General features: G+C 43.3%; 1 protein-coding gene and 1 long non-coding RNA gene across 4 annotated transcripts in view; one reads left to right on the forward strand and one right to left on the reverse strand.

Moving 5' to 3' along the window:
- The window catches only part of LOC126999239 (ecdysone-induced protein 78C-like), a 174,458-nt gene that overhangs the window by 116,354 nt on the left and 45,604 nt on the right, over positions 1-12,500 (forward strand). Inside the window, exon 1 of one of the 3 annotated variants that reach the window (XM_050861625.1) lies at positions 6,093-6,933. The exons of the other annotated variants lie outside the window; for them this stretch is intronic. Within the exon in view, the coding sequence (XP_050717582.1) occupies positions 6,426-6,933 (508 nt within the window). The 5' untranslated portion in view covers positions 6,093-6,425. Of the gene's footprint in view, positions 1-6,092; positions 6,934-12,500 lie in introns of those variants that run through there. 3 annotated transcript variants of the gene reach the window in all.
- LOC126999241 (uncharacterized) lies at positions 4,720-6,261 on the reverse strand. Its single transcript, XR_007753162.1, has 3 exons — positions 6,118-6,261; positions 5,988-6,077; positions 4,720-5,947 (listed from the first exon to the last, which is right to left on the reverse strand). It is a non-coding gene; the product is annotated as an uncharacterized LOC126999241 (long non-coding RNA).

Consider the following 12,500-nt stretch of genomic DNA (forward strand, 5'->3'; position numbering starts at 1 on the left):
TTTAGTATCATTGTGAGTAGTGGTTATAATAGTCTTAGTAGAAATGTTAGTAGCGTTAGTATCAGTGAAAGCATCAAGGTTAGTAGTTAGTATTAGTAGCGTTAGTATCAGTTAGTACCAGGGTTAGTATCAGGGTTAGTGTCAGTTAGTAGTTGTTAGTATCAGTATTAAAAGTATCGTTATTAATGTCGTGTTAGTAGCATCAGTGTTAGTAATATCGTGTTAATAGTATCGTTAGTAGTACCAGTGTTAGTAGTATCTTTAGTAGTATCAGTGTTAGTAGTATCGTTAGTTAAATCGTGTTAGTAGTATCGTTAGTAGTATCAGTGTTAGTAGTATCGTTAGTAAAATCGTGTTAGTAGTATCGTTAGTAGTATCAGCGTTAGTTGTGTCGTTAGTAGTATCAGTTTTAGTAGTATCGTTAGTAGCATCAGTGTTAGTAGTATCGTGCTAGTAGTGTCAGTGTTAGTAATATCAGTGTTAGTAGTATCGTTAGTAGTATCCGTGTCAGTAGTATCGTTAGTCGTATCGTTAGTAGTGTCGTTAATAGTATCAGTGTTAGTAGTATCGTTAGTGGCATCAGTGTTAGTAGTATCGTCAGTAGTGTCGTTTTAGTAGTATTAGTGTCAGTACCAGTGTTAGTATCAGTATAGTATCGACATTAGTAGTATAAGTTAGTGGGGAATAGTGATAGTGTTAATGGTAGTATTAGTGTTAGTAGCATCAGTGTTAGTAGTAGCGTGTTAGTAGCACCAGTGTTCTTAAAAATCCGTGTTAGTAGTACCGTTGTTAGTACTATCAGTGTTAGTAGTATCGTTAGTAGTATCGTGTTAGTAGTATCGTTAGTAGTATCGTTGGTAGCATAAGTGTTGGTAGTATCGTGTTAGTAGTGTTAGTAGTATCAATGTTAGTACTGTCAGTGTTAGTAGTATCGTGTTAGTAGTATCAGTGTTAGTAGTAGCAGTGTTACTATAATCAGTGTTAGTAGTATCGTTAGACGTATCAGTGTTAGTAGTGTTGGTGTTAGTAGTATCAGTGTTAGTAGTATCAATGTTAGTAATATCGTTAGTGGTAGTAGTATCAGTGTTAGTAATAGCGTTAGTAGTATCAGTGTTAGTAGTATTGTTAGTAGTGTCAGTGTTAGTAGTATCAGTGTTAGTAGAATTAATGTTAGTAGTATCAATGTTAGTAGTATCGTTAGTAGTGTCTGTGTTAGTAGTATCAGTGTTAGTAGAATTAGTGTTAGTAGTATCAATGTTAGTAGTATCAGTGTTAGTAGTATCGCTAGTAGTATCAGTGTTAGTAGTATCGTTAGTAGTATCAGTGTTAGTAATATCGTTAGTAGTAGCAGTGTTAGTAGTATCGTTAGTAGTATCAGTGTTAGTAGTATCGTTAGTAGTATCTGTGTTAGTAGTATCAGTGTTAGTAGAATTAGTGTTAGTAGTATCAGTGTTAGTAGTATCGTTAGTAGTATCAGTGTTAGTAGTATCGTTAGTAGTATCAGTGTTAGTAATCTCGTTAGTAGTAGCAGTGTTACTAGTATCGTTAGTAGTATCGTTAGTAGTATCAATGTTAGTAGAATTAGTGTTAGTAGTATCAGTGTTAGTAATATCGTTAGTAGTATCAGTGGTAGTAGTAGAAGTGTTAGTAGTATCGTTAGTAGTAGCAGTGTTAGTAGTATAGTTAGTAGTAGCAGTGTTAGTAGTATCGTTAGTAGTATCAGTGTCAATAGTATTCGTCTATCAGTGTCAGTACCCGTGTCAGTATCAGTAAGTAGCCGTGTAAGTAGTGACCCACATGAGGGGGGGGAGGTGCCTGTTCACGCCTTACGGTACACGGGAACCACACGATGACGTCACCACACGCGGCCCGCCCATTGGTCCACCCCCCGCTACACCCCCCGCCCCCTTCACCCCCGCCCCCTACTCCCCCCCCCCCTACACCCCCGCCCCTTCCGTCAATCCTCCCCTCCCCCCTTCCCCCTCCCTTTAGTCTACTCGATCCCCCCCTCCCTCCCCATTCCCCCCTCCTCATTCCTTTCCTTCCTATGCTCTTCTCTTCCTATGCTTCTCCTCCTCCTCCTCCTCCTCCTCCATATCCCTCCCTCTACCTCCTCTTCCATTTTCCTCTCCTATGTTTTTCTCTCCCTCTTATTCCTCGTTCCTTCCCTCCCTCCCTCCCTTCCTTCCTTCCTCTTCTTTGGTTTTCTCTCCTTATTCCTCCTTCCCTCTCTTCCTTCCTTCCTTCCTCTTCTATGGTTTTCTCTCCTTATTCCTCCTTCCTTCCCTCCCTCCCTTCCTTCCTTCCTTCCTCTTCTATGCTTTTCTCTCCCTCTAATTCCTCCTTCCTTCCCTCCCTCCCTCCCTTCCTTCCTTCCTGTTCTATGCTTTTCTCTCCTTATTCTTCCTTCCCTCCCTTCCTTCCTTCCTTCCTCTTCTATGCTTTTCTCTCCCTCTAATTCCTCCTTCCTTCCCTCCCTCCCTCCCTCCCTCCCTTCCTCTTCTATGCTTTTCTCTCCTTCTTATTCCTCCTTCCTCCTCCTCCTCCTCTTCCATGCTTTTCTCTCCCTCTTATTCCTCCTTCCTTCCCTCCCTCCCTTCCTTCCTCTTCTATGCTTTTCTCTCCTTATTCCTCCTTCCTTCCCTCCCTCCCTTCCTTCCTCTTCTATGGTTTCTCTCCTTCCTCCTTCTCCCTCCCTTCCTCCCTTCCTTCCTCTTCTATGGTTTTCTCTCCCTTATTCCTCCTTCCTTCCCTCCCTCCCTTCCTTCCTTCCTTCCTCTTCTATGGTTTTCTCTCCTTATTCCTCCTTCCTTCCCTCCCTTCCTTCCTTCCTTCCTTCCTCTTCTATGGTTTTCTCTCCTTCCTTCCTCCCTCCCTCCTCCCTCCCTTCCTCTCTCTTCTATGCTTTTCTCTACTTATTCCTCCTTCCGTCCCTCCCTCCCTCCCTCCCTTCCTTCCTGTTCTATGCTTTTCTCTCCCTCTAATTCCTCCTTCCTTCCCTCCCTCCCTCCCTCCCTTCCTTCCTTCCTCTTCTATGCTTTTCTCTCCTTCTTATTCCTCCTTCCTTCCCTCCCTCCTCCTCCCTTCCTTCCTTCCTCTTCTATGGTTTTCTCTCCTTATTTCTCCTTCCTTCCCTCCCTTCCTTCCTTCCTTCCCCTGCTATGGTTTTCTCTCCTTTTTATTCCTCCTTCCTTCTTTCCCTCCCTTCCTTCCTCTTCCTTCTCTCCTTCCCTATTCTTAAACTCCTTCTCTTCTTCCTTCTCTGCCTCTTTCCTTACTCCTCCTCCTCCTCCTTCCCTCCCTTCCTCTCCTTCTCTTCTAACTCCATTTCTACGCCACTCTCACCCTTCCTCCCCCCTTTCCCTCCTCCCCCTTTGTCTCCCTCCTCTCCTCTCTCTCCTCTCTCTCTCTCTCTCTCTCTCTCTCTCTCTCTCTCTCTCTCTCTCTCTCTCTCTCTCTCTCTCTCTCTCTCTCTCTCTCTCTCTCTCTCTCTCTCTCTCTCTCTCTCTCTCTCTCTCTCTCTCTCTCTCTCTCTCTCTTCCCATTTTCCTTTATTTTCCTTTCATTATTAATTTCCTTCCTCTTCTTCATCCTCTTTCTTCTTTTTTCTCTTTTTCTTCATCTTTTTCCTCCTCCCTTTTCCGAGAGAGAGATGAGATAGAAGAGTGACTGTGATTTTTGTCGCTATATTGACAGAGGAGGAGGAGGAGGAGGAGGAGGAGGAGGAGCTAAGCAGAGGTTGACAGTAGGGAAGGGAATAGGCAGAATGAAGGAGGAGGTAGAGGAGGAGGAGGAGGAGGAGGAGGAGCAGGATTGTAAGGAAGGAAAGGGAGGTAAGGAGGAGGAGGAAGAGGGGAGGAGGGGGGTAAAGGGTAAGGAATGGAGGAAAGGAAGAAGGAGGAGGAGGAGGAGGAGGAGGAGGAGGAGGAGGAGGAGGAGGAGGAGGAGGAGGATTGTAAGGAAGGAAAGGGAGGTAAGGAGGAGGAGGAAGAGGGGAGGAGGGGGGTAAAGGGTAAGGAAGGGAATGGTAAGAATGGAGGAAAGGAGGAGGAGGAGGAGGAGGAGGAGGAGGATTGGAAGGAGAGAGGAGGGAGGAGGAGGAAGGGAGGAGGGTGAGGGTGAGGAATGGTAAGAATGGAGGAAAGGAAGAGGAGGAGGAGGAGGAGGAGGAGGAGGAGGAGGAGGAGGAGGATTGTAAGGAAGGAAAGGGAGGTGAGGAGGAGGAGGAAGAGGGGAGGAGGGGGGTAAAGGGTAAGGAAGGGAATGGTAAGAATGGAGGAAAGGAGGAGGAGGAGGAGGAGAAGGAGGAGGAGGAGGAGGAGGAGGAGGAGGAGGGTGCAGTCGGCAAACTCAGCTCTTAGAGGATTTGTCTACCATCGCATCGTTCATTGACCCAACAACAGGAGGAGGAGGAGGAGGAGGAGGAGGAGGAGGAGGAGGAGGAGGTGGTAAGGTAAGGTGGGATGTCAGGTAGGAAGGAGAGTGGAGGAGGGATGGAGGGGAGGAGGAGGAGGTGGGCATCTGCCTCCTGCTCCTCCTCCTCCTCCTCCTCCCTTCCTTATCAACTACCCTCCCCCTCTCCCTCTCCTCTCTCTCCTCTCTCTCCTCTCTCTTTCTCTCTCCTCCAGTACTACCTCCCCGTTCCTTCTCCTCCTTACCTCCCTTCCTCCATTCCTACGCTACTCCTCCCTCTCCTCCTCCTCCTCCTCCTTCCCGCGGCCTCCCTACCTACCTCTCTCACCTGTACTGCCTCCTCCTCCTCCTCCTCCTCCTCCTCCTCTTCCTCCTCTTCCAACGGGACTTCGTAAAAACTCCGCCAGCGCTGAGAGTGTTGGCAGTTGGTTGGGCAGGCCAGTGGCGGCAGCGTGTGTGTGCGTGCGTGTGTTGCGGCGCTCCAGTGGTGGTGGTGTGGTGTGTACGCAGTGGTGTTGGTGGTGTTGAAGTGGCAGCAGCACCAATCGTAGTAGTGGTTGTAGTGGGCGTCATTCTCCCGGCCACTTCTATCACCGTACAGTCGCTACTACTACCACTACTACTACTACTACTACTACTACTACTACTTCGCCGCCGCTGTTAGTAATGGCAGTGACAGTGATAGTGGCAGTTAATGTGATGGTGTCCTGTGAAATACCCTGACACACACACACACACACACACACACACACACACACACACAGACTCACACGGGGCCCATCATCCTCCACCTGAGCGCGGCGCAAGATGACCTAACGCAGTGCTGACCCCAAGAGGAAGAGGAAGAGGAGAAAGAGGAGGAAAAGGAGGAAGAGGAGGAAAAGGAGGAAGAGAAGTGAAAAGTGAAGGAGTACCAGAAGAAGAAGAGGAAGACAGGCAGGATTAGAGGAAGAGGAGGAGGAGGAAGAGGAGAGAGGAGTAACGGCAGGAGGAGAAGAATCACGAGGAGGAGGAGGAGGAGGAGGGAGAGAGAGGAAGAGTGAGAGGAAGACATCACGAGAGGAAGGGAGAGGAGAGAGAAGGAAAAAGAGGAAGAGAGAAAAATAAGATAATCTAACCTTACCTTACCTTATCTTACCTGACCTTGCGTGACCTTACCTTACCGTACCTGACCTTATCTTACACTACCTTACCGTGTCTTATCTCAAACCTAACCAACTGTGCCTAACCTAACCTTACCTGACCTTACCTTACCTTATCTTCCCTGACCTTGCGTGATCTGACCTTACCTTACCGTACCTGACCTTATCTTACACTACCTTACGTTGTCTTATCTCACTTAAACTTAACCTGACCAACTGTGCCTAACCTTACCTGACCTTACCTTATCGTGCCTTACCTTACCTGACCTTACCTTAGCTTACCTGACCTTATCTTACACTACCTTACCTTGTCTTATCTCACTTAAACTTAACCTAACCAACTGTGCCTAACCTAACCTTACCTGACCTGACCTTGCCTTATCGTGCCTTACCTTACCTGACCTTACCTTACTTTGCCTTATCGTGCCTTACCTTACCTGACCTTACCTTACCTTACCTTATCGTGCCTTACCTTACCTGACCTTACCTTACCTTACCTTATCGTGCCTTACCTTACCTTACCTTCTCGTGCCTTACCTTACCTGACCTTACCTTATCTTACCTTACCTATCTACCTTACGTAACCTAATCTAACCTCACTCTACCCCTTTCTGCACTTTTCCCACAACTTCTTCTGTCTCCAAACCCTCGTTAAACCTCTCAACCTCAACCCAATTCAAGCTAACTCAACCCAACCCGCTTTCAACCCAACCACAAACCAACCCCTTCTCAACTCAACCCAACCACAACCCAGCCTTCACCCAACTCCCTCTCAACCCAACCTCAAACCAACCCCCTCTCAACTCAACCCAACCACAACCCACCCTCCACCCAGCTCCCTCTCAACCCAAACTCAAGTCAACCTCAACCATGGACGTCTTTAAAATCGACCAGAGCTTGGGGGGCCTTGGCGGAGGGGTAGCAGAGGTCAAAGTCACCAACCCCGAGGTCACGTTCGATACCAGCACAGACTTCAACCTCTCCTTCTTCGATGCCTCCTCCTCCCCGGCGTCAGGAGGAGGAGGAGGAGGAGGCGGAGGCGGAGGAGCAATGATAAAGAAGGAGGAGTTTGATGAGCGAGGGTTCGAATCCGTGGCCCCCGACTCCCTGTTCTCCCCGTCGGCTGAGTACTCGCCCTTCACGACGGAGGAGTCACAATACACGAGTTTCTCCGATGCTGCAACAAGTTTCCTGCACCACAACCATGACCAGTACCCGCCTGAGACCTCTTCCACCACCACCACCTCCTCCACCACCACCACCCTCAGTCCCGCCTCCACCCCCGGGCTCATCTCCCCCCTTCCGTCCCCCTCCCCCGGCCTGCTCCACCACCAGAGCACCACCACGTCCTCCACCACCACCACTTCCACAACCACAGGTGTGTGTGTGTGTGTGTGTGTGTGTGTGTGTGTGTGTGTGTGTGTGTGTGTGTGTGTGTGTACGTGGGAGAAATAGATAAATAGATAAAAAATGTTAAGAAAGTAAGATTATTAAAGGTTGAACATTAAAAGAGAGAAAACGAAGGAAAGAAAAAAAGTGAGGAAGTGAGGAAGGGAAAGAAAGATAAAAGAATAGAAATTACAACCTATATTATAAGAGAGAGAGAGAGATCTTTAATCACACTACCTGCTGATTCATGCCAACTGATTCACCTGATAAATTAAATGTTGCAGCAGGCATTAGGGGCGACAAGCAGGAGTAATGGTTGTAATAGATGTTGCAATCATTATTTCTTCTGTTATTATTATTATTATTATTATTATTATTATTATTATTATTATTATTATTATTATTATTATTATTATTATTATTATTATTATTATTATTATCATTCTCTTTCTTACTCTTATTCTCATTACCATTACTTCTTTCATTGCTACTACTACTACTGTGTGTGTGTGTGTGTGTGTGTGTGTGTGTGTGTGTGTGTTTAAACTTGTATATGTATTCTGTATCGTTTCTCTCATTTACTTTCACTTTCTCTCTCTCTCTCTCTCTCTCTCTCTCTCTCTCTCTCTCTCTCTCTCTCTCTCTCTCTCTCTCTCTCTCTCTCTCTCTCTCTCTCTCTCTATCTCTCTCTCTCTCTCTCTCTCTCTCTCTCTCTCTCTCTCTCTCTCTCTCTCTCTCTCTCTCTCTCTCTCTCTCTCTCTCTCTCTCTCTCTCTCTCTCTCTCTCTCTCTCTCTCTCTCTCTCTCTCTCTCTCTCTCTCTCTCTCTCTCTCTCTCTCTCTCTCTCTCTCTCTCTCTCTCTCTCTCTCTCTCTCTCTCTCTCTCTCTCTCTCTCTCTCTCTCTCTCTCTCTCTCTCTCTCTCTCTCTCTCTCTCTCTCTCTCTCTCTCTCTCTCTCTCTCTCTCTCTCTCTCTCTCTCTCTCTCTCTCTCTCTCTCTCTCTCTCTCTCCACTTTCTCTCATTTATCTTTCGCTCAAAAGTATATTTATTCCTTACTTTCCTCGTCCTCCTTCTCCTCCTCCTCCTCCTCTTTCTCCTCCTCTTTCTCCTCTTCCTTTTTTTTCTTTTCTTTTGTACTGATTATATTTCTTTCTTTCCTTATTCTTTCTTCTATTTCTCTCATTCCTTCCTTCCTTCCTTCCTTCCTTCCTTCCTTTCTCTTCCTGTCAGTCTCTTCCACACTTTCACTCCCTCCCTTTCTCCTCCCTTTCTTTTCCTTCCCTCCCTTCCTCCTTCGTCACTTTCCCTCTCTTTCTCCATTCTCCTTTCCTCCTTTCCCTCCATCTCTCTCTCTCTCTCTCTCTCTCTCTCTCTCTCTCTCTCTCTCTCTCTCTCTCTCTCTCTCTCTCTCTCTCTCTCTCTCTCTCTCTCTCTCTCTCTCTCTCTCTCTCTCTCTCTCTCTCTCTCTCTCTCTCTCTCTCTCTCTCTCTCTCTCTCTCTCTCTCTCTCTCTCTCTCTCTCTCTCGCATCCATTGTTTCTCCGTTCCTCCTTCACTTTCCCTCCTTCCCTCCTTTCCTCCTCCTTCACTTTCCCTCCCCCTTCCCTCTCCCTTACCTCCACCATATCTCTCTCTCCTCCCTACCATTCCTTCCTTCCTTCCTTTCCTTCTCTCTCTCTCTCTCTCTCTCTCTCTCTCTCTCTCTCTCTCTCTCTCTCTCTCTCGCGCTCTCTCGCTCTCTCTCTCTCTCTCTCTCTCTCTCTCTCTCTCTCTCTCTCTCTCTCTCTCTCTCTCTCTCTCTCTCTCTCTCTCTCTCTCTCTCTCTCTCTCTCTCTCTCTCTCTCTCTCTCTCTCTTTTCCTTCACTCTTCCTCCCTTATCTCCTTCTTTTACAGTTCCCTCCCTTCTTTTCCTCCTCCTCTATCTCATTACCTCCTCTCTCTCCCCTATCTCCCTCCCTCATCTTCCCTTCCTCTCCACCTCTTCTTCTTTTCTTCCTCTCCCTTTTCTCCAATCCTCGTTCCCTTCCCTCCCTTTCTCTCTACTTTTTGCCTCCCTTTCCTTTCCTTCACTTTCCTTCTCTTCCCTTTCTGTCTTCCTCGTCTCTCTTCTCCCTCTCTCTTTTCACTTTCCTTTTCCTTCCCCTTTCATTCTCACCCTTTCTCTTCCTCCCCCCCCTTCCCTTCCTTTCATTCTTTCCCTCCTTTCTCTTTCCTTCTCTCCCTTTCTCTCTCCCTCCTTCCATACCTCTTCCCTCCCTACCCCCCTCTCCTCTCCTCATTTTCCCTCCCCCTCTTATACCCTTCCTCCTTTCATTTCCTTCCCTTCCCTCCCCTCCTCCTTCCCTCCCTCTCCCCCCCACCCTTTCTCCCTTCCTCCCCTTCGAAGGATTTACCTGTGACCGTGGAAGGGCCTTTAATCACCTGTCCCTCCCTCCTTACCTGTGTGTGTGTGTGTGTGTGTGTGTGTGTGTGTGTGTGTGTGTGTGTGTGTGTGTGTGTGTGTGTGTGTTGCCTCCCCCCCATCTCTCCTCCTCCCTCTCTCTCTCTCCCTTCCTCTCCCACTTTTTTCTCTTTCTCTTTCATTCATTTCCTCGTTGTCATTCTCATTATTTTTTTTTCCATTCTCTCTCTCTCTCTCTCTCTCTCTCTCTCTCTCTCTCTCTCTCTCTCTCTCTCTATATATCTCTCTCTCTCTCTCTCTCTCTCTCTCTCTCTCTCTCTCTCTCTCTCTCTCTCTCTCTCTCTCTCTCTCTCTCTCTCTCTCTCTCTCTCTCTCTCTCTCTCTCTCTCATTCCCTTAGTTTTTTTTTTTGTCTTTCGCTCATTTTATTATTTTTTTTCAGGACTTTATTTCTTTTTTTTATTTCTCGTGTTTCTTATTATTTTTTTTACTTTTTGGTACATATTTTTCTCTTTTTTCTCTTTTTCTCATCGATTTTATTTTACTTTTCATTTTTCTCTTTTCTCCTTTTCTTTGGCTCATTTTCATCTATCTCACTATCTCATTTTCATCTATCTCACTATCTCATTTTCATCTATCTCACTATCTCATTTTCATCTATCTCACTATCTCATTTTCATCTATCTCACTATCTCATTTTCATCTATCTCACTATCTCATTTTCATCTATCTCACTATCTCGTTTTCATTATCTCACTATCTCATTTTCATCTATCTCACTATCTCATTTTCATCTATCTCACTATCTCGTTTTCATTATCTCACTATCTCATTTTCATCTATCTCACTATCTCATTTTCATCTATCTCACTATCTCGTTTTCATTATCTCACTATCTCATTTTCATCTATCTCACTATCTCATTTTCATTATCTCACTATCTCATTTTCATCTCTCACTATCTCATTTTCATCTATCTCACTATCTCATTTTCATTATCTCACTATCTCATTTTCATTATCTCACTATCTCATTTTCATTATCTCACTATCTCATTTTCATCTATCTCACTATCTCATTTTCATTATCTCACTATCTCATTTTCATCTATCTCACTATCTCATTTTCATCTATCTCACTATCTCATTTTCATTATCTCACTATCTCATTTTCATTATCTCACTATCTCATTTTCATTATCTCACTATCTCGTTTTCATTATCTCACTATCTCATTTTCATCTATCTCACTATCTCATTTTCATTATCTCACTATCTCATTTTCATCTATCTCACTATCTCATTTTCATTATCTCACTATCTCACTATCTCATTTTCATTATCTCACTATCTCATTTTCATTATCTCACTATCTCATTTTCATTATCTCACTATCTCATTTTCATTATCTCACTATCTCATTTTCATTATCTCACTATCTCATTTTCATCCATCTCACTATCTCATTTTCATCTATCTCACTCTCTCATTTTCATTATCTCACTATCTCATTTTCATTATCTCACTATCTCATTTTCATCTATCTCACTATCTCATTTTCATCTATCTCACTATCTCATTTTCATTATCTCACTATCTCATTTTCATCTATCTCACTATCTCATTTTCATCTATCTCACTATCTCATTTTCATCTATCTCACTATCTCATTTTCATCTATCTCACTATCTCATTTTCATTATCTCACTATCTCATTTTCATCTATCTCACTATCTCATTTTCAGTTTCTCACTATCTCATTTTCATCTATCTCTATCTCATTTTCATTATCTCATTCAATTTCTCTCGTTTTCTCTCTCTCTCTCTCTCTCTCTCTCTCTCTCTCTCTCTCTCTCTCTCTCTCTCTCTCTCTCTCTCTCTCTCTCTCTCTCTCTCTCTCTCTCTCTCTCTCTCTCTCTCTCTCTGTATTTAATTATCATCTCATTTTCATTTTCTTCATTTTTTTTCTCTCACTTTCCATTTTCACTTTCTTCTTTAATGATCTCGTTTTCCTTCTCCTTCGTTTTCTTTCTTTTTTAAGTTTGCTCCTTTTTCATTTTTATTCTTTTTTGTCATTTTTCACTTTTTTCTTTAAATTTCTCGTCTTTTACTATTTTACCTTCTCCTTCTCTTTCCTTTTCTCTTCCTCCTCCGCTTCCCTTGTTTCCTTGTTTCCTCCCTTTCTCTTTCCTTCTCTTCGTCTCTCTTTCCTTTTCCATCCCTTCATCCTTCCCTTCCTCTTTCTCTTTCCTTCTCTCCCTTTCTCTCTCCCGCCTTCCTTACCTCTTCCCTCCCTTCCTTCTCTCTCTATCATATTTTTCGCATTTCATTCTCATTTATGTTTCTTTTTTGTTTTTTTTATTTCTCTCATTTTATTATCCGTTTATCTCTATTTCTATTTTTATTTATTTTTCTATTTTTATTTATTTTTATTTTTTTCTCATTTTTTTGCATCCGCTTATCTCTGTATTTCTATTTTTATATATTTTTTTATTTCTATTTCTTCTTTTCTCTTTTCCTCATTTTTTTCATCCGTTTATCTCTGTATTTATATTTCTATTTATTTTTCTATTTCTGTTTCTTCTTTTTCTTCTCATTTTTTTCATCCGTTTATCTCTGTATTTCTATTTCTATTTATTTTTCTATTTCTTCTTTTCTCTTTCTCTCATTTTTTTCATCCGTTTATCTCTGTATTTCTATTTCTATTTATTTTTCTATTTCTTCTTTTCTCTTTCTCTCATTTTTTTCATCCGTTTTTTCTGTATTTCTATTTTTATTTATTTTTTTATTTCTATTTCTTCTTTTCTCTTTCTCTCATTTTTCACCCGTTTCTTCTTTCTCTTCCTCCGCTTTTTACGTTCTTATTATTTTCCTTTTTTTCCTTCCGCTCGTTTTTATTTTTTACTTCTTTTGTTTGATTTTTTCTTGTCTTTCCCTTTTTCTTTTTGTTCGGTTTCTCTTGATTTTTCTCGTTTTTTTTTTCATTTCCCATTTTCTGTTTTTTGCTGGTTTGTTTTTCTTCTTTCTTTATATATATGCATTTTTATTTTTACTTCTCTGTTTTCTTTCATTTATTCTCTTTTCTTGCATTTTCTCATATTTTCTTTTTCTTATTTAATGGGGGGTCAGTTTTCTCTTTTTCTTCATTCATATTTCCA

This window comes from Eriocheir sinensis, chromosome 16 (assembly GCF_024679095.1).
Source record: "Eriocheir sinensis breed Jianghai 21 chromosome 16, ASM2467909v1, whole genome shotgun sequence".
NCBI classification, from domain to species: domain Eukaryota; kingdom Metazoa; phylum Arthropoda; class Malacostraca; order Decapoda; family Varunidae; genus Eriocheir; species Eriocheir sinensis.